General features: G+C 46.1%; 1 protein-coding gene across 2 annotated transcripts in view; it reads right to left on the bottom strand.

Moving 5' to 3' along the window:
- Positions 1–18,178, bottom strand: part of esr2a (estrogen receptor 2a) — a 165,943-nt gene that overhangs the window by 26,588 nt on the left and 121,177 nt on the right. Inside the window, exon 7 of one of the 2 annotated variants that reach the window (XM_060829509.1) lies at positions 11,551–11,737. The exons of the other annotated variant lie outside the window; for it this stretch is intronic. Coding sequence (XP_060685492.1) covers positions 11,721–11,737 — 17 coding nt within the window. The 3' untranslated portion in view covers positions 11,551–11,720. Of the gene's footprint in view, positions 1–11,550; positions 11,738–18,178 lie in introns of those variants that run through there. 2 annotated transcript variants of the gene reach the window in all.

Genomic DNA, 18,178 nt, shown 5'->3' with positions numbered 1-18,178 from the left:
TACTGAATCAGAAAATTGTCTTGCACATGCTGAGTAAATTCCTCTCCATCTAAACCTTTAACACTATGGCAGTCCCAGTCGATGTTTGGAAAGTTAAAATCCCCTACCATAACCACCCTATTATTCTTACAGATAGCTGAGACCTCCTTATAGGTTTGTTTCTCAATTTCCCTCTGACTATTAGGGGGTCTATAATACAATCCCAATGAGGTGATCACCCCTTTCTTATTTCTCTTTTCCACTCAAATAACTTCCCTGGATGTATTTCTGGGAATATCCTCCCTAAGTACAATTGTAATGCTATCCCTTATCAAAAACTCCACTCCCCCTCCTCTCTTGCCTCCCTTTCTATCCTTCCTGTAGCACTTGTATCCTGGAACATTAAGCTGCCAGTCCTGCCCATCCCTGTTTCTGTAATTGCTATAATATCCCAGTCCCATGTTCCTAACCAGGCCCTGAGTTCATCTGCCTTCCCTGTTAGGCCCCTTGCATTGAAATAAATGCAGTTTAATTTATTAGTCCTACCTTGTCCCTGCCTGCCCTGACTGTTTGACTCACTTCTGTTCTCAGCTGTACCCGTCTCAGATCGATCTCTTTCCTCACTATCTCCCTGGGTCCCACTCACCCACTTTCTGAGCAGCTCTAGCAAATCTCCCTGCCAGTATATCAGTCCCCTTCCAATTCAGGTGCAATCCGTCCTTCTTGTACAGGTCACTTCTACCCCAGAAGAGATTCCAATGATCCAAAAATGTGAATCCTTCTCCCATACACCAGCTCCTCAGCCATGCATTCATCTGCTCTATCCTCCTATTCCTGCCCTCACTAGCTCGTAGCACTGGGAGTAATCCAGATATTACTACCCTTTAGGACTCCTTTTTAAATTGCTGCCTAACTCTCTACATTGTCCCTTCAGAATCTCATCCTTTTCCCTTCTTATGTCATTAGTTCCAATGTGTACAATGACCCCCTGCTGGTCCCTCTCCCCTTAGAGAACATTCTTCACCCTCTCTGAGACATCCTTGATCTTGGCACCAGGGAGGCAACACACCATTCTGATTTTTCGCTGCTGGCCACAGAAATATCTGTCTGTGCCTCGGACCAGAGAGTCCCCTATTAAAATTGATCGCTTGGAACCCAACGTACCCCTCATTACATCAGAGCCAGTCTTGATATCAGAAACTTGGCTGCTCTTGCTACATTCCCCTGAGAGTCATCACCCCCTACATTTTCCAAAACAGTATACTTGTTTGAAATAAGGATAACCACAGAAGTGTTCTGCACTGCCTGCCTACCCCTCCTACCTTTCCTGGAGTTAATCCATCTACCTGACTGTGTCTGTGGCTCTTCTCCCTTCCTTTCAGTGCTATCCATCACACCCCCTAGATCTTGTAAATTCCTCATTGCCTCAAATTGACACTCCAACTAATCCATGCGGTTTGATAGGAATCGCAACCAAAGACACTTCCTGCAGACATGATCATCAGTAACATGGAAACTCTCCCTAAACTCCCACATCTGACAGAAAGAGTGGGCGGCACGGTGGCACTGTGGTTAGCACTGCTGCCTCACAGCGCCAGAGACCCGGGTTCAGTTCCCGCCTCAGACGACTGACTGTGTGGAGTTTGCACGTTTTCCCTGTGTCTGCATGGGTTTCCTCCGGGTCACTTGACCCTTGATCTGAATGTATTTCTATCGGTAGTACGTATCTAGTGCTCCGGTTTCCTCCCACAGTCCAGAAATGCGCAGGTTAGGTGAATTGGCCATGCTAAGTTGGCCATAGTGTTAGGTGAAGGGTAAATGTAGGGGAATGGGTCTGGGTGAGTTGCGCTTCGACGGGTCGGTGTGGACTTGTTGGGCTAAAGGGCCTGTTTCCACACTGTAAGTAATCTAATCTAATATCACTCTACTAAAGGCCATCTTTGCTCCTTCAAAATCTACAGACCCAGAAAATAACACAGTCCTTTAGCCCTAAAAAACAGTGCCCCAGGCTAACTGAATAATTATGGTTTATATTTTTACAATTTAATCAGGAGACAGATATTAATAAAACATATAATCAAAAAAGAGCCATCTCTACTCACTACTGAAGACTTACAGCAAGGTTACACATCAAAAACGATGCACTCCCACACAGGTTCCTCCTAGGTCAGCTGTGAATTTTGCTGTTTGTCCATTTCCCAGGCACACTCCGATGTCCCGAGATACATAACCTCAAACAGCAAAGGCAGTAACTCTGCAGATTCACTACTGTGTTAGCAGTATAAGTTTCTTTCTCTATCTCCATCACTGGCCATGTGGTCACTGTCTTTTGTCTGTCTTCTTCCTTTTAAAAGTGTCATTGGTTTGATTTTTTTCCCCAAAGTTCCAAAACCATACAACAGCTTATAAACCAGCTGCTCCTAGAATTCGAGGAAACCACGTCGAACACCGAAAATACCTCAAACAAAAGGAGCTGCTCTTATAGCCACAATGTTTTCCCATCGTCCATCTTGGATTACCCAGATGTCAGGTAATTGGAAAGCTACAGGCAGTAATAAAAGCTGCACCTTTAATACCTATTCCAGCATTTGAGGAACCTTTTATAAGAGTCTTAATTGATTGTGTAGGTCCCTTACCTCAAACAAAAAGTTGGGATCAGTATCTGTTAACAATCATGGATGTGTCCACAATATTTCCAGAACCTGTTCCATAATGCAATATGATAGCTAAAAGGATTGTAGAGAAATTACTCAAATTTTCACTAGATACGTACTACCGACAGAAATACATTCAGATCAAGGGTCAAACCTCACATCAAAATTATTCAAGGAAGTTGTGGACAGCTGACGAATAAAACAATTCAAACCTACTGCATACCATCAGAATCACAGGGAGCGCTAGAAAGTTGGCATCAGACATGAAAGACTGTGTTGAGAGCTTATAGTCAAGGCTATCCTGGTGACTGGGAGAAGGGAATTCCATTTATGCTTTTTGCGATCAGAGAGGCAGCAAATGGATCGATCAGATTCAGTCCATTTGAATGAGTTTTTGGGCAAATTGATTTGGGAGAAATTAATAAGTCAGAATTCAGAGACTACACACTTGGACTGTGTGTCAAATTTTAGAGAATGATTAAATAGTTTTGGGAGTTGGGTAGACAGCATTTACAAGTATCACGGCATACAATGTAACAGGAAGCAGACAAGATATCAAAGATTCACAATTTTGCCATTAGGGATAAGGTATTAGTGTTACCTTTAGTGCTAGGTGAATCTTTACAAGTTAGGTTTAGTGGACCCTATCAAGTCGAAAGGAAATTGAGTGAGGTGAACTATTTGATAGGGCCTCCAGACAGGAAGAAATCTCACAGGGTGTGTCATGTGAATTTGCTCAAAAGGTATTTTGAGAGGGAAGGGAAACAAGAGGAGAAGGTGTTAATGATTACAGCACAGAAGGAAGGACCAAGCTCAGAGGATTCTGAATTGGACATTCCTCAAATCAAATTGGACAATGTGGAAGTTGTCAAAATTGGGATAAATTATTGTGTTACCTTCCACAAGGAAATCAAAATGACCTGAAAGCGTTATTACTGTCACATGGGGAGATATGGGGAAATAAACTGGGAAATACTAAACTAATTGTGCATGATGTAGAGATAGGAGACACTGGTCTGATCAAGCAACATCCTTATAGACATAACTCTCTAAAGTTGGCACAGGTTGAGAAGGAGATAGAGCGCATGCTCCAAGATGGCATAATCACAGTGAGTTACAGTGACTGGAGCTCACCCATAGTCATGATACCAAAGCCAGATGGTACCCAATGGTTATGTGTGGGCTATCACAAAGTCAACGCCGTTACAAAGACTGATGCATATCCAATACCACATTTGGAAGATTGTGTGAAAAAGGTGGGACAAGCAACTTATATCTCTAAATTGGACTTGCTCAGACAATACTGGCAAGTACCTTTGTTAGAAAGAGCAAAGGCAATTTCTACTTTTGGTATAAAAATGTGCCAGCTAATTGCCTGATTACCCAACTGTGTGGTGTATATTGATGACCTTGTGGTGTATATTGATGTCCTTGTGATTTTTAGTCACACATGGTAGGAACATTTACAATATTTATCAGACTCGTTTGATTGACTCCGGAAGGCAGGCTTGGTGGTAAATCGAGCTAAAAGTGAATTTGTCAAAGCCCAAGTCACCTTCCTGGGCCGTGTTATTGAACGTGGACAAATGGCCCCACGGGATGGAAAAACAAAGGTAATTGGGGAGTTTCCCAAATCATCAACAAATACAGCAGGGCCACAGTTCCTGAGTTTTAGTGGATTTTATCGAAATTTTGTACCAAAGTTTAGCAGTGTGACCACTCCACTCACTTAAATGCTAAAGAAAGGGAAGAGGTTTCAGTGGATAGTGGACTGTCAGAAGGTATCTGACAGCCTGGGAGCTGCGTTACCCACTGCCCCAGTATTAGCCACACCGGATTACACAAAGCCTTTCAAAGTGGCTATCGATGCCAGAGGTGTGGGTGTCGGTGCGGTGCTCCTGCAGGAAGACGACAAGACGATGGAAAGACCCATCGGACATTTATCCAGGAACCTGAACATTCATCAGCAGAAATATTCGAGAGTTGAGGAGACTTTGAGCTTGGTGTTGGCACTGCAACATTTCAGTGTTTTTGTTACCAGCAACGTATCTGAGACAATCAGATACACTGATCAGAACACATTGAAGCATGTGGAGAAAATTAAGGACAAAAATGTCAGACTGTTTAGTTGGAGCTTGTTGTTAAAATGACTCAATGTGACAACTGTGTAGGTGGCAGGATGAGGAAGCATGATTATCGAGACTCGAATGAGAAACAGAGGCATTCGGTGGCAGGAGGACAACAGACTGAAACGGAATGTAGTTCTACGTATTTGCACATTTACAGCCAGTGTAACACATATGTGCATTTAGAGTACTAACACGTTTTTTAACGGGATTTAAAATGAAGCTATCTTTGGATATTGATTTTTTTTAAGGGGGGCAGATGTGATGAAGCTGCTCCTTACACAGGATTATACACTCCCTGGCTTTTTTCCAGAAAGGTCGTAAACAACACAGACTCCGAAAGATCTGGGGGTTGATGGGTTTTAGGGCCAGGTTGATGGTAGTTAACAGATACCGCCTGAGGTAGAAGGCTTTCAAGTTTAACAAAAGCACTGGGGAGTGGCCAGTTCTCCCAGCTCAGCTTTTCTCTGGTTTGGTTGTTTTTAGCAGGAGTGTGAAGAAAGGAGCTGCTGGATCCTGATGAAGGGCTTATGCCTGTAACGTCGATTCTCCTGCTCCTCGGATACTGCCTGATGTGCTGTGCTTTTCCAGAACTACACTCGCGGCTCTGATATGTAGCATCTGCAGTCTTCATGTTTTCCTTCTTCATTCCTGTAAGTCCCTGGGTTTGATTTTCCCTTTTGTGCTGTTTATGGGAATTGTTGCAAGTATTTCGGAACAGCATCATTAAGTTGGGATAGTCTGTTGGGTTTTCAGGGAGGTTAAGTTATTCGGTATTTTGTTTTCTGTTGTTTGCGCTTCATTCAGTAATCTTGTAAATAAATTCTGTTTTGTTTAAAACTAAGTGGTTTGACCAGTTGATTCTCTCCTGAAATATCCACATTACACCTGCTCAAACCAATGAGCAAAGTTAGGGTCTGGGCTACTTTCTTGAAATGTTTTGGGGAGGTCTGGCTGGGTCCATTACACCCGATGCTGATTGAGTGACCACTCTGTGGAATACCCCTACTCTGTCTGAAAGTGTAGCCTAATCTGCTCCTTGTTGATGCTTTAATTCCCCATCTTTCTGTCACTCTTTTGTCTGTATCAGAATTGACCATAACATTCACAATAAAACAAAAGGGACAGTTACAGTGGAGGTTCATGTGTATGATTGGACAGACATGACAGAGTAGTGGCTACAAGGAGACAAAGGCTGAGACTAATTATCCATTCGGAAAGACGAGAGGGGAGCTGGGGAAGTTGGTGGGGGTTGGAGCTCTGTAAATTAAAGGCAGGCATGGTCATGGCCTGGGGGAGGGGGGGTTAGAGAATGGAATTTCCAGCCATTTGAATAGACCATGTGCTTTCATACTGCCATTCCTGGCCCTCGCAGACTGCTGCAATGTTCCAATGAGGCAGAACACAAGCTCCAGGAACAACACCTCACTGCCTCCAGTACTCAAGATAAAATTCCATAACATCTGTCCTGCTCTTAATTTTCCCAACCCCCCCTTCCCAGTGACTGCTCCTTATTTGGGTCCTGTTGTTCTTTCCCTCAGTAAAGGGGATAGATTTCTCCCGTTTACAGGTACATTTTCACCCAGTCTATGTCTCTATTTCCCTTTTACCACAAACACCAACCCCTCAGATCATTGCACTGGGCCTCAACACCACCTGTTCCCCTCACTCCTCCCCCACCTCCTCCGACAGTATAAAAACTATAGGTTTCCAACCCCTCTCAGTCCTGAGGAACAGTCATAGGAACAGGAGGAGGCCATTCAGCCCCTTAAGCCTGATCCCCCAATCAATGAGACCACGACTGATCTGTGACCTAACTCCATTTACCTGCCTTTGGCTATTGTCCCTTAATATTACTGCATTACAAAAATGAATCTGTCTCAAATTTAAAATTAACAACTGACCCCCCCCCACCGCCATCTACAGCTGTTTGTGGAAGAAATTTCCTCACATCTCTCACCCTTTGTGGGTCAAAGTGTTTCCTAACATCTCTCCTGAACAAGGCAAAAATCAGGACTGCAGATGCTGGAGATTAAAGTCAAGAATATGATGCTGGAAACGCACAGCAGGTCAGGCGGCATCCGAGGAGCAGGAGAGCCCTCCCTTTTGCTTAAAACATCAATTTTCCTGCTCCTCGGATTCTGCCTGACCTGCTGTGCTTTTCCAGCGCCACACTCTCGATCTCCCACGAATGGTCTGGTCCTCATTCTCAGACTATGCCCTTTGCTTGAGAAGGGGCCTAATAAACTCAGAGATGAACTCAGGGCATGGTTAGGAACATGGGACTGGGATATCATAGCAATTACAGAAACATGGCTCAGGGAAGGGCAGGACTAGCAGCTTAATGTTCCAGGATACAAATGCAACAGGAAGGACAGAGAGGGAGGCAAGAGAGGAGGGGGAGCGGCATTTTTGATAAGACCATAAGACATAGGAGTGGAAGTAAGGCCATTCAGCCCATCAAGTCCACTCCACCATTCAATCATGGCTGATGGGCATTTCAACTCCACTTACCAGCATTCTCCCCGTAGCCCTTAATTCCTTGTGACATCAAGAATTTATCAATCTCTGCCTTGAAGACATTTAGGGATAAGGGATAGCATTACAGCTGTACTTAGGGAGGATATTCCCAGAAATACATCCAGGGAAGTTATTTGAGTGGAAAAGGGAAATAAGAAAGGGATGATCACCTCATTGGGATTGTATTATAGACCCCCCCAAAAGTCGGAGGGAAATTGAGAAACAAACTTGTAAGGAGATCTTAGCTATCTGTAAGAATAATAGGGTGGTTATGGTAGGGATTTTAACTTTCCAAACATCGACTGGGACTGCCATAATGTTAAAGGTTTAGATGGAGAGGAATTTCTTAAGTGTGTACAAGAAAATTTTCTGATGCAGTATGTGGATGTACCTACCAGAGAGGTGCAAAACTTGACCTACTCTTGGGAAATAAGGCAGGGCAGGTGACTGAGGTGTTAGTGGGGGAGCACTTTGGGGCCAGCGACCATAATTCTATTAGATTTAAAATAGTGATGGAAAAGGATAGACCAGATCTATTTGTGGGCGGCACGGTGGCACAGTGGTTAGCACTGCCGCCTCACAGCGCCAGAGACCTGGGTTCAATTCCCGACTCAGGCGACTGACTGTGTGGAGTTTGCATGTTCTCCCCGTGTCTGTGTGGGTTTCCTCCGGGTGCTCCGGTTTCCTCCCACAGTCCAAAGATGTGCAGGTTAGGTGAATTGGTCGTGCTAAATTGCCCGTAATGTTAGGTAAGGGGTAAACGTAGGGGTATGGGTGGGTTGCGCTTCGGCGGGTCGGTGTGGACTTGTTGGGCCGAAGGGCCTGTTTCCACACTGTAAGTAATCTAATCTAAAAAAAAATCACCATTTCATGTACAAGATCTCTGAAAGTTGCCACCCAGGAAAATAGTGCTGTGAGGAAGGCATATGGTGTACTGGGCTTTATTGGTAGAGGAATTGAGTTCCGGAGTCCTGAGGTCATGTTGCAGTTGTATAAGACTCTGGTGAGGCCTCATCTGGAGTATTGTGTGCAGTTTTGGTCGCCATACTATAGGAAGGATGTGGAGGCATTGGAACGAGTGCAGAGGAGGTTTACCAGGATGTTGCCTGGTATGGTAGGAAAATCTTATGAGGAAAGACTGAGGCACTTGGGGCTGTTCTCATTGGAGAAAAGAAGGTTTAGGGGAGATTTGATAGAGGTGTATAAGATGATTAGGGGTTTAGATAGGGTAGACACTGAGAACCTTTTACCGCTAATGGAGTCAGCTGTTACAAGGGGACACAGCTTTAAATTAAGGGGTGGAAGGTATAGGACAGATGTTAGGGGTAGATTCTTTACACAGCGGGTTGTGAGTTCATGGAATGCCCTGCCAGTAGCAGTGGTGAACTCTCCCTCTTTATGGTCATTTAAGCGGGCATTGGATAGGCATTTGGAAGTTATGGCTAGTGTAGGTTAGGTAGGATTTGGTCGGCGCAACATTGAGGGCCGAAGGGCCTGTACTGCGCTGTATCTTTCTATGTTCTATGTTCTATGTAAAAGTTGAAGTTCTAAATTGGAGAAAGGCCAATTTTGATGGTATTAGGCAAGAACTTTCAAAAGCTGATTGGAGGCAGATGTTCGCAGGTAAAGGGACGGCTGGAAAATGGGAAGCCTTCAGAAATGAGATAACGAGAGTCCAGAGAAAGTATATTCCTGTCAGGGTGAAAGGGAAGGCTGGTAGGTATAGGGAATACTGGAGGGAATACTAAAGAAATTGAGGGTTTGGTTTAAAAAAAAGAAGGAAGCATATGTAAGATATAGACAGGATAGATCGAGTGAATCGTTAGAAGAGTATAAAGGCAGTAGGAGTATACTTAAGAGGAAAATCAGGAGGGCAAAAAGGAGACATGAGATAGCGTTGGCAAATAGGGTTCAGGAGAATCCAAAGGGTTTTTACAAACACATTAAGAACAAAAGGGTAACTAGGGAGAGAATAGGACCCCTCAAAGATCAGCAAGGCGGCCTTTGTGTGGAGCTGCAGGTGATGGGGGAGATACTAAATGAATATTTTGCATCAGTATTTACTGTGGAAAAGGATATGGAAGATATAGACTGTAGGGAAATAGATGGTGACATCTTGAAAAATGTCCAGATTACAGAGGAGGAAGTGCTGGATGTCTTGAAACATGTAAAAGTGGATAAATCCCCAGGACCTGATCAGGTATACCCGAGAACTCTGTGGGAAGCTAGAGAAGTGATTGCTGGGCCTCCTACTGAGATATTTGGATCATCGATAGTCACAAGTGAGGTGCCAGAAGACTGGAGGTTGGCAAACGTGGTGCCACTGTTTAAGAAGGGTGGTAAGGACAAGCCAGGGAACTATAGACCAGTGAGCCTGACCTCGGTGGTAGGCAAGTTGTTGGAGGGAATCCTGAGGGACAGGATGCACATGTATTTGGAAAGGCAAGGACTGATTCTGGATAGTCAACATGGCTTTGTGCATGGGAAATCATGTCTCACAAACTTGATTGAGTTTTTTGAGGAAGTAACAAAGAAGATTGATGAGGGCAGAGCAGTAGATGTGATCTATATGGACTTCAGTAAGGCGTTCGACAAGGTTCCCCATGGGAGACTGATTAGCAAGGTTAGATCTCATGGAATACAGGGAGAACTAGCCATTTGGATACAGAACTGGCTCAAAGGTAGAAGACAGAGGGTGATGGTAGGGGGTTGTTTTTCAGACTGGAGGCCTGTGACCAGTGGAGTGCCACAAGGATCGGTGCTGGGTCCTCTACTTTTTGTCATTTACATAAATGATTTGGATGTGAGCATAAGAGGTACAGTTAGTAAGTTTGCAGATGACACCAAAATTGGAGGTGTAGTGGACAGCGAAGAGGGTTACCTCAGATTACAACAGGATCTTGACCAGATGGGCTAATGGGCTGAGAAGTGGCAGATAGAGTTTAATTCAGATAAATGCGAGGTGCTGCATTTTGGGAAAGCAAATCTTAGCAGGACTTATCCACTTAATGATAAGGTCCTAGGGAGTGTTGCTGAACAAAGAGACCTTGGAGTGCAGGTTCATAGCTCCTTGAAAGTGGAGTCGCAGGTAGATAGGATAGTGAAGAAGGCATTTGGTATGCTTTCCTTTATTGGTCAGAGTATTGAATACAGGAGTTGGGAGGTCATGTTGTGGATGTACAGGACATTGGTTGGAATATTGCGTGCAATTCTGGTGTCCTTCCGATCGGAAAGATGTGGTGAAACTTGGAAGGGTTTAGAAAAGATTTACAAGGATGTTGCCAGGGTTGGAGGGTTTGAGCTACAGGGAGAGGCTGAACAGGCTGGGGCTGTTTTCCCTGGAGCGTTGGAGGCTGAGGGGTGACCTTATGGAGGTTTATGAAATCATGTGGGACATGGATAGGGTAAATAGACAAAGTCTTTTCCCTGCGGTCGGGTAGTCCAGAACTAGAGGGCATAGGTTTAGGGTGAGAGGGGAAAGATATAAAAGAGACCTAAGGGGCAATTTTTTCACACAGAGGGTGGTACGTGTATGGAATGAGCTGCCAGAGGAAGTGGTGGAGGCTGGTACAATTACAACATTTAAAAGGCATTTGGATGGGTATATGAATAGGAAGGGTTTGGAGGGATATGGGCTGGTTACTGGCAGGTGGGACTAGATTGGGTTGGGATATCTGGTCGGCATGGACAGGTTGGACCGAAGGGTCTGTTTCCGTGCTGTACATCTCTATGACTCCGATGAACTCGGAAGACTGCAGATAAGGTAAGGCAGTGTTTATTAAAATTACTTACCGGTAGTGGGCAGCGGTGTTTTTCTCTTTCACAGAAGGAGCGGGAGCAGCGGAGGAAGTGATGGGGACCGGAGGGGCAGCCGGGAAGGAAAGCGGTGACCATTTACATCAGCAAGGCAGCTAAACCCGAGATTCTACTGCTGTAGTGTCTCCCACCCGCCCTCCTCCTCTAACCTCGTTAATAAGCAGGAAGAGCGGGAACATCGACCAGGGGACTGCCGGTAATATATCTGGGCAGTGGCTGAATCCGAGACACTACACGTGTTGGGTCTCCCACTCCCACCCCAACCAAAAATAGGACTGGTTTGTTAAGGTAAGGATTTTCTATTTCTTTACCAGTGAATGGTTAAAAATTTACTTTTTATGGTTTATCTATTAATTGGTTTTTAGAAAAAGACTATAGCAGAGAGATATCAAAGTATTTTAACTCAAACCTGTACAAAGTAATAAAGTAATTAACTAAGCAGAGAGGGCTGGGCAGGTGATGTGCTGATGTGGGAGCTGGCTGATCCCATTGTGAACGGCAGTGACCACATCTGCAGCAAGTGTTGGTTGCTGGAAGAACTCTGGATCAGAGTTGATGATCTGGAATCTGAGCTTCAAACACTTCGGCACATCCGGGAGGGGGAGAGTTACCTGGACGCTTTGTTTCAGGAGGCAGTCACACCTGGCAGATTAAATAATTCACATTCAGTTAGTGATCTGGCACATCAGAGTGTGACTGTAGGTGAGGCAGGTAGGGGGAACCTGAGTTTAGGAGTGCAGGAGCCTCAGCCCTTGACCTTGTCCAACAGGTATGAGATTCTTGCTCCCTGTACGGATGAGGAAAGGGGCTCTGGACAGGATGAGCCAACTGACCAAGGCACCATGGTGCAGAAGGCCATTCAAGAGGGGGGAGCAAATAGACAAGTAGTGGTTATAGGGGATTCTATAATTAGGGGGACAGATAGTATCCTTTGCAAGCCGGATCAGGAGTCTCGCATGGTGTGTTGCCTGCCTGGTGCCAGGGTGCGGGACATCTCCGACCGACTTGAAAGGATATTGGAGCGGGAGGGGGAGAATCCAGTTGTTGTGGTCCACGTTGGGACTAACAACATAGGCAAGACTAGGGTGGAGGACCTGTTTGGGGATTACGAAGCACTAGGAAGGAAATTGAAGTACAGGTCCTCAAGGGTCATGATCTCCGGATTACTGCCCGAGCCACGTGCCAATTGGCATAGGGACAAGAAAATTAGGGAAGTAAACACATGGCTGAGGGATTGGTGTGGGAAAGAGGGATTCCATTTCATGGGACGTTGGCATCAGTTTTGGAACGTGGGGATCTGTACCGCCGGGACGGTCTCCACCTGAACCAATCAGGTACCAATGTTCTAGTGAAGAGGATAAATAGGGTGGTCAGTAGGACTTTAAACTTCTGAGGTGGGGGAAGGGAAAGTGAAAGCGATAGGAAGTATGGAGTTAAATGGAAAGATAAGCAGGAGGATAGCATATGTGCAGGCGGATTTAACCTTGAGGCAGATTAGGAATGCAAGAAAAAGGAAGGATAACTTAGGACATCTTATGACTTCCAATATCTCTAATGATAAGAATGTTAGCATTAAGGCACTTTACCTGAATGCTCGTAGCATTCGTAACAAGCAGATGAACTAATGGCACAGATCATCGTAAATGATTATGATGTGGTAGGCATCACAGAGACTTGGTTACAGGGGGGTCAGGACTGGCAGTTAAACATCCAAGGATTTTCAACTTATCAAAAAGACAGGGAGGTGGGCAGAGGGGGTGGGGTTGCCTTGTTAGTTAAGAACAAAATTAAATCTATGGCACTGAATGGCATAGCGTCGGATGATGTGAAGTCTGTGTGGGTGGGATTGAGGAACCACAAAGGCAAAAAAACCACAATGGGAGTTATGTACAGACCTCCGAACAGTGGTCAGGACCAGGGTGCAACATGTACCGGGAAATAGAGAAGGCATGTCAGAAAGGCAAGGTCACGGTGATCATGGGAGACTTCAACATGCAGGTGGACTGGGTAAATAATGCTGCCAGTGGATCCAAAGAAAGGAAATTCTTGGAATGCTTACAGGATGGCTTTTTGGAACAGCTTGTCATGGAGCCCACAAGGGAGCAGGCTATTCTGGACCTAGTGCTATGTAATGAACCAGACTTTATAAAAGATCTTAAAGTAAGGGAACCCTTAGGAAGCAGCGATCATAATATGGTAGAGTTCAGTCTGCAGTTTGAAAGAGAGAAGGCAAAATCGGATGTAATGGTGTTACAGTTAAATAAAGGTAATTATGATGGCATGAGAGAGGAACTGACAAAAATAGACTGGAGGCAGAGCCTAGCGGGGAAGACAGTAGAGCAAAAATGGCAGGAGTTTGTGGGTATAATTGAGGACAATGTACAGAGGTTCATCCCCAAGAAAAGAAAGATTATCCGGGGAGGGATTAGACAGCCATGGCTGACAAAGGAAGTCAGGAAATTTATCAAAGAAAAAGAGAGATCCTATAAAGTGGCCAAGAGCAGTGGGAAATCAGAAGATTGGGAAGGCTACAAAAACAAACAGAGGATAACAAAGAGAGAAATAAGGAAGGAGAGGATCAAATATGAAGGTAGGCTAGCCAGTAATATTAGAAATGATAGTAAAAGTTTCTTTCAATACATAAGAAACAAAAGACAGGCAAAAGTAAACATTGGGCCACTTCAAACTGATGCAGGAAGCCTAGTGATGGGAGATAAGGAAATAGCTGGAGAACCTGACAAGTACTATGCGTCAGTTTTCACAGTGGAAGACATGAGTAATATCCTAACAATTAAAGGGAGTCAGGGGGCTGAGTTGAGTATGGTTGCCATTACAAAAGAGAAAGTGCTAGAAAAGCTAAAAGATCTTAAAATTGACAAATCTCCTGGCCCCGATGGGCTACATCCTAGAGTTCTGAGGGAGGTGGCTGAGGAAATAGAGAAGGCGTTGGTTGAGATCTTTCAAAAGTCACTGGAGTCAGGGAAAGTCCCGGATGATTGGTAGATCGCTGTTGTAACCCCCTTGTTCAAGAAAGGATCAAGACAAAAGATGGAAAATTATAGGCCAATTAGCCTAACCTCAGTTGTTGGTAAAATTCTAGAATCCATCGTTAAGGATGAGGTTTCTAAATTCTTGGAAGAGCAGAGTCGGATTAGAACAAGTCAACATGGATTTAGTAAGGGGAGGTCGTGCCTGACAAACCTGTTGGAATTCTTTGAAGAGGTGACAAGTAGGTTAGACTAGGGAAACCCAGTGGATGTGGTCTATCTAGACTTCCAAAAGGCCTTTGATAAGGTGCCACACGGGAGGCTGCTGAGCAAGGTGAGGGCCCATGGTGTTCGAGGTGAGCTACAAGTATGGATTGAGGATTGGCTGCCTGATAGAGGCAGAGAGTTGGGATAAAAGGTTCTTTTTCAGAATGGCAGCCGGTGACGAGCGGTGTCCCGCAGGGTTCAGTGTTGGGGCCACAGCTGTTCACATTATATATTAATGACCTGGATAAAGGGACTGGGGACATTCTAGCGAAGTTTGCCGATGATACGAAGTTAGGTGGACAGGCAGGTAGTACTGAGGAAGTGGGGAGGGCAGAAGGATCTAGACAGTTTGGGAGAGTGGTCCAGGAAATGGCTGATGGAATTTAACGTGAGCAAATGCGAGGTCTTGCACTTTGGAAAAAAGAATACAAGCATGGACTACTTTCTAAACGGTGAGAAAATTAGTAAAGCCAAAGTACAAAGGGATCTGGGAGTGCTAGTCGAGGATTCTCTAAAGGTAAACATGCAGGTTGAGTCCGTGATTAAGAAAGCGAATGCAATGTTGTCATTTATCTCAAGAGGATTGGAATATAAAAGCACCGTTGTGCTACTGAGACTTTATAAAGCTCTGGTTAGGCCCCATTTGGAGTACTGTGTCCAGATTTGGTCCCCTCACCTCAGGAAGGACATACTGGCGCTGGAACGTGTCCAGCGGAGATTCACACGGATGATCCCAGGAATGGTTGGTCTAACATATGAGGAACGGCTGAGGATTTTGGGATTGTATTCATTGGAGTTTAGAAGATTAAGGAGAGATCTAATAGAAACTTACAAGATAATACATGGCTTGGGCACAGCCTTAGAATTAGAGGGGGTCAATTCAGAACAGAAATGTGGAGACATTTCTTCAGCCAGAGAGTGGTGGGCCTGTGGAATTCATTGCCGCAGTGTGCAGTGGAGGCCGGGACGCTAAATGTCTTCAAGGCAGAGATTGATAAATTCTTGATGTCACAAGGAATTAAGGGCTATGGGGAGAATGCTGGTAAATGGAGTTGAAATGCCCATCAGCCATGATTGAATGGTGGAGTGGACTCGATGGGCCGAATGGCCTTACTTCCACTTCCTTGTCTTATGACTCTATCTCCAACCAGTGGAAATAGTTTCCCTTTATCTGCAGTGCCTTTTCCTGTTAATATCTTGAAGACTTCAATCAGATCATCCCTTAACCTTCAAAATTCTCGAGAAAACAGGACTAATTTGTATAATCTCTCCTCATATCTTAACCGCTGAAGTCCAGGTATCATTCTTGCAAACCAATGCTGTACTCCTTCCAAGCCGATCTATCCTTCTCACAGCGTGGTGCCCAGATTTACTCTCGGTCTCCCAAGTGGAGTCTAACCAGGGTTTTGTATAACTGCAGCACAGTCTCTGCATCCCTGAACTCCAGGTATAAAGGCCAACGTCCCACTGAGCCTGCACTCTCCTCCATCTTCCAATCAGAACGTATCACTTCACACACCTTGGTGTTAAGATGCTCTCTGCCTCCTGTCCCATCTTCAAAACACTGAAAGTTAGATACAGTTCTTCAAGCTAAAGGGGGTCAAAGATTACAGGGGGGAGGCAGGAACAGGGTACCGGGTTGGATGATATTGAATGGGGCAGCACACTCAAAGGGCTGATTAGCCTCCTGCTGATCCCAGTTTCAATGGTTCTATCTGTTTCAGTCTCACAAGCGCCGGCCGCACTCTCTGCAGACCATGACCACCCTCCTCATCGTTTATCACATCACTCAGCTCCGGCTCACCCGGGAAATTCGAGACAACTTTCTGCAAAACCCGACTGCGACATCGACACCAATTCTCTGTTTTGCTTCAGAATGGTCTCCCTCAGCAATCACCACACTGCCACATCGCAGCACAATAAACAATCTGACTGAAAAAGCTGAAATTTATGGTCCTTTAAATGTGCATTTCGACAAAGCACTTAGTTCCCCTTTTCAATCTGTCTCATGTCTTGGCCAAATAAAACCACAAGCATACTCAAAAATAATCAATTGTCTTAAATGTTCCATTTTCTCGAAAGCTCCTTCCCCTGGTATTGTAAACCCATTAAAATAGCACAGCTGACAATGTCTCTGCAGATGTTCGCACAATTCTTTAATGGGATCTTTGGAAAACATTCTGAATTTATGGCACATGAGACGAGCAAGGCCAAAGATTCTGTTGACAACTTTCCAAAGTGCCTTCAGTGCAGACCAATGAAACAATCCCTGAGCTGGACACTGTTCCCTTCTCTTCAGCTTCCCTTCACAGATCACACTCACTATTTCTCAGCAGGATAGCCAGACTCTTCCTCTGTCCACCACACAGACACAAGTCGTGCCCTCTCACCCCTGTTCCACAAACTCACTCTCGCTCCGTCCATCTCTGTCCCAGATGCCCATTCGAAAAACTGAGCCTCTCCCACTAGTACTTTCAAACTCTTACAGGACTCATAAACTTTCCTCAGATCCGAGACCATAATCCAGGCTGACACATCAAACACAGGACCAAAGGGGTGCCGCACTATCGGAGGGTCAGTGCTGAGGGAGTGCCACACTGTCAGAGGGTCAGTGCTGAGGGAGTGCCACACTGTCAGAGGGTCAGTGCTGAGGGAGTGCCACACTGTCGGAGGGTCAGTGCTGAGGGAGTGCCACACTGTCAGAGGGTCAGTGCTGAGGGAGTGCCACACTGTCAGAGGGTCAGTGCTGAGGGAGTGCCGCACTGTCAGGGGGTCAGTGCTGAGGGAGTGCCGCACTGTCAGAGGGTCAGTGCTGAGGGAGTGCCGCACTGTCAGAGGGTCAGTGCTGAGGGAGTGTCGCACTGTCAGAGGGTCAGTGCTGAGGGAGTGCCGCACTGTCAGGGGGTCAGTGCTGAAGGAGGGCCGCACTGTCAGAGGGTCAGTGCTGAGGGAGTGCCACACTGTCAGAGGGTCAGTGCTGAGGGAGTGTCACATTGTCAGAGGGTCAGTGCTGAGGGAGTGCCGCACTGTCAGAGGGTCAGTGCTGAGGGAGTGCCGCACTGTCGGAGGGTCAGTGCTGGGGGAGTGCCGCACTGTCAGGGGGTCAGTGCTGAGGGAGTGCCGCACTGTCAGAGGGTCAGTGCTGAGGGAGTGCCGCACTGTCAGAGGGTCAGTGCTGAGGGAGTGTCGCACTGTCAGAGGGTCAGTGCTGAGGGAGTGCCGCACTGTCAGGGGGTCAGTGCTGAAGGAGGGCCGCACTGTCAGAGGGTCAGTGCTGAGGGAGTGCCACACTGTCAGAGGGTCAGTGCTGAGGGAGTGTCACATTGTCAGAGGGTCAGTGCTGAGGGAGTGCCACACTGTCAGAGGATCAGTGCTGAGGGAGTGCCGCACTGTCGGAGGGTCAGTGCTGAGGGAATGCCGCACTGTCAGAGGGTCAGTGCTGAGGGAGTGTCGCACTGTCAGAGGGTCAGTGCTGAGGAAGTGCCGCACTGTCCGAGGGTCAGTGCTGAGGGAGTGGACACTGTCGGAGGGTTAGTGCTGAGGGAGTGCCGCACTATCGGAGGTTCAGTGTTGAGGGAGTGCTGAACTGTTGGATGGTCAATACTGAGGGACTGCCACACTGTCGGAGGGTCAGTACTGAGGGAGTGTCGCACTGTCAGAGGGTCAGTATTGAGGGAGTGTCGCACTGTCAGAGGGTCAGTGCTGAGGGAGTGCCACACTGTCAGAGGGTCAGTGCTGAGGGAGTGCCACACTGTCAGAGGGTCAGTGCTGAGGGAGTGTCACATTGTCAGAGGGTCAGTGCTGAGGGAGTGCCGCACTGTCAGAGGGT

The sequence above is a fragment of the Hemiscyllium ocellatum genome, chromosome 8, assembly GCF_020745735.1.
Source record: "Hemiscyllium ocellatum isolate sHemOce1 chromosome 8, sHemOce1.pat.X.cur, whole genome shotgun sequence".
In the NCBI taxonomy this organism is placed as follows: domain Eukaryota; kingdom Metazoa; phylum Chordata; class Chondrichthyes; order Orectolobiformes; family Hemiscylliidae; genus Hemiscyllium; species Hemiscyllium ocellatum.
The sequence above is the reverse complement of the archived record's forward strand: the minus strand, read 5'-3'. Positions and strand labels throughout refer to the sequence as shown.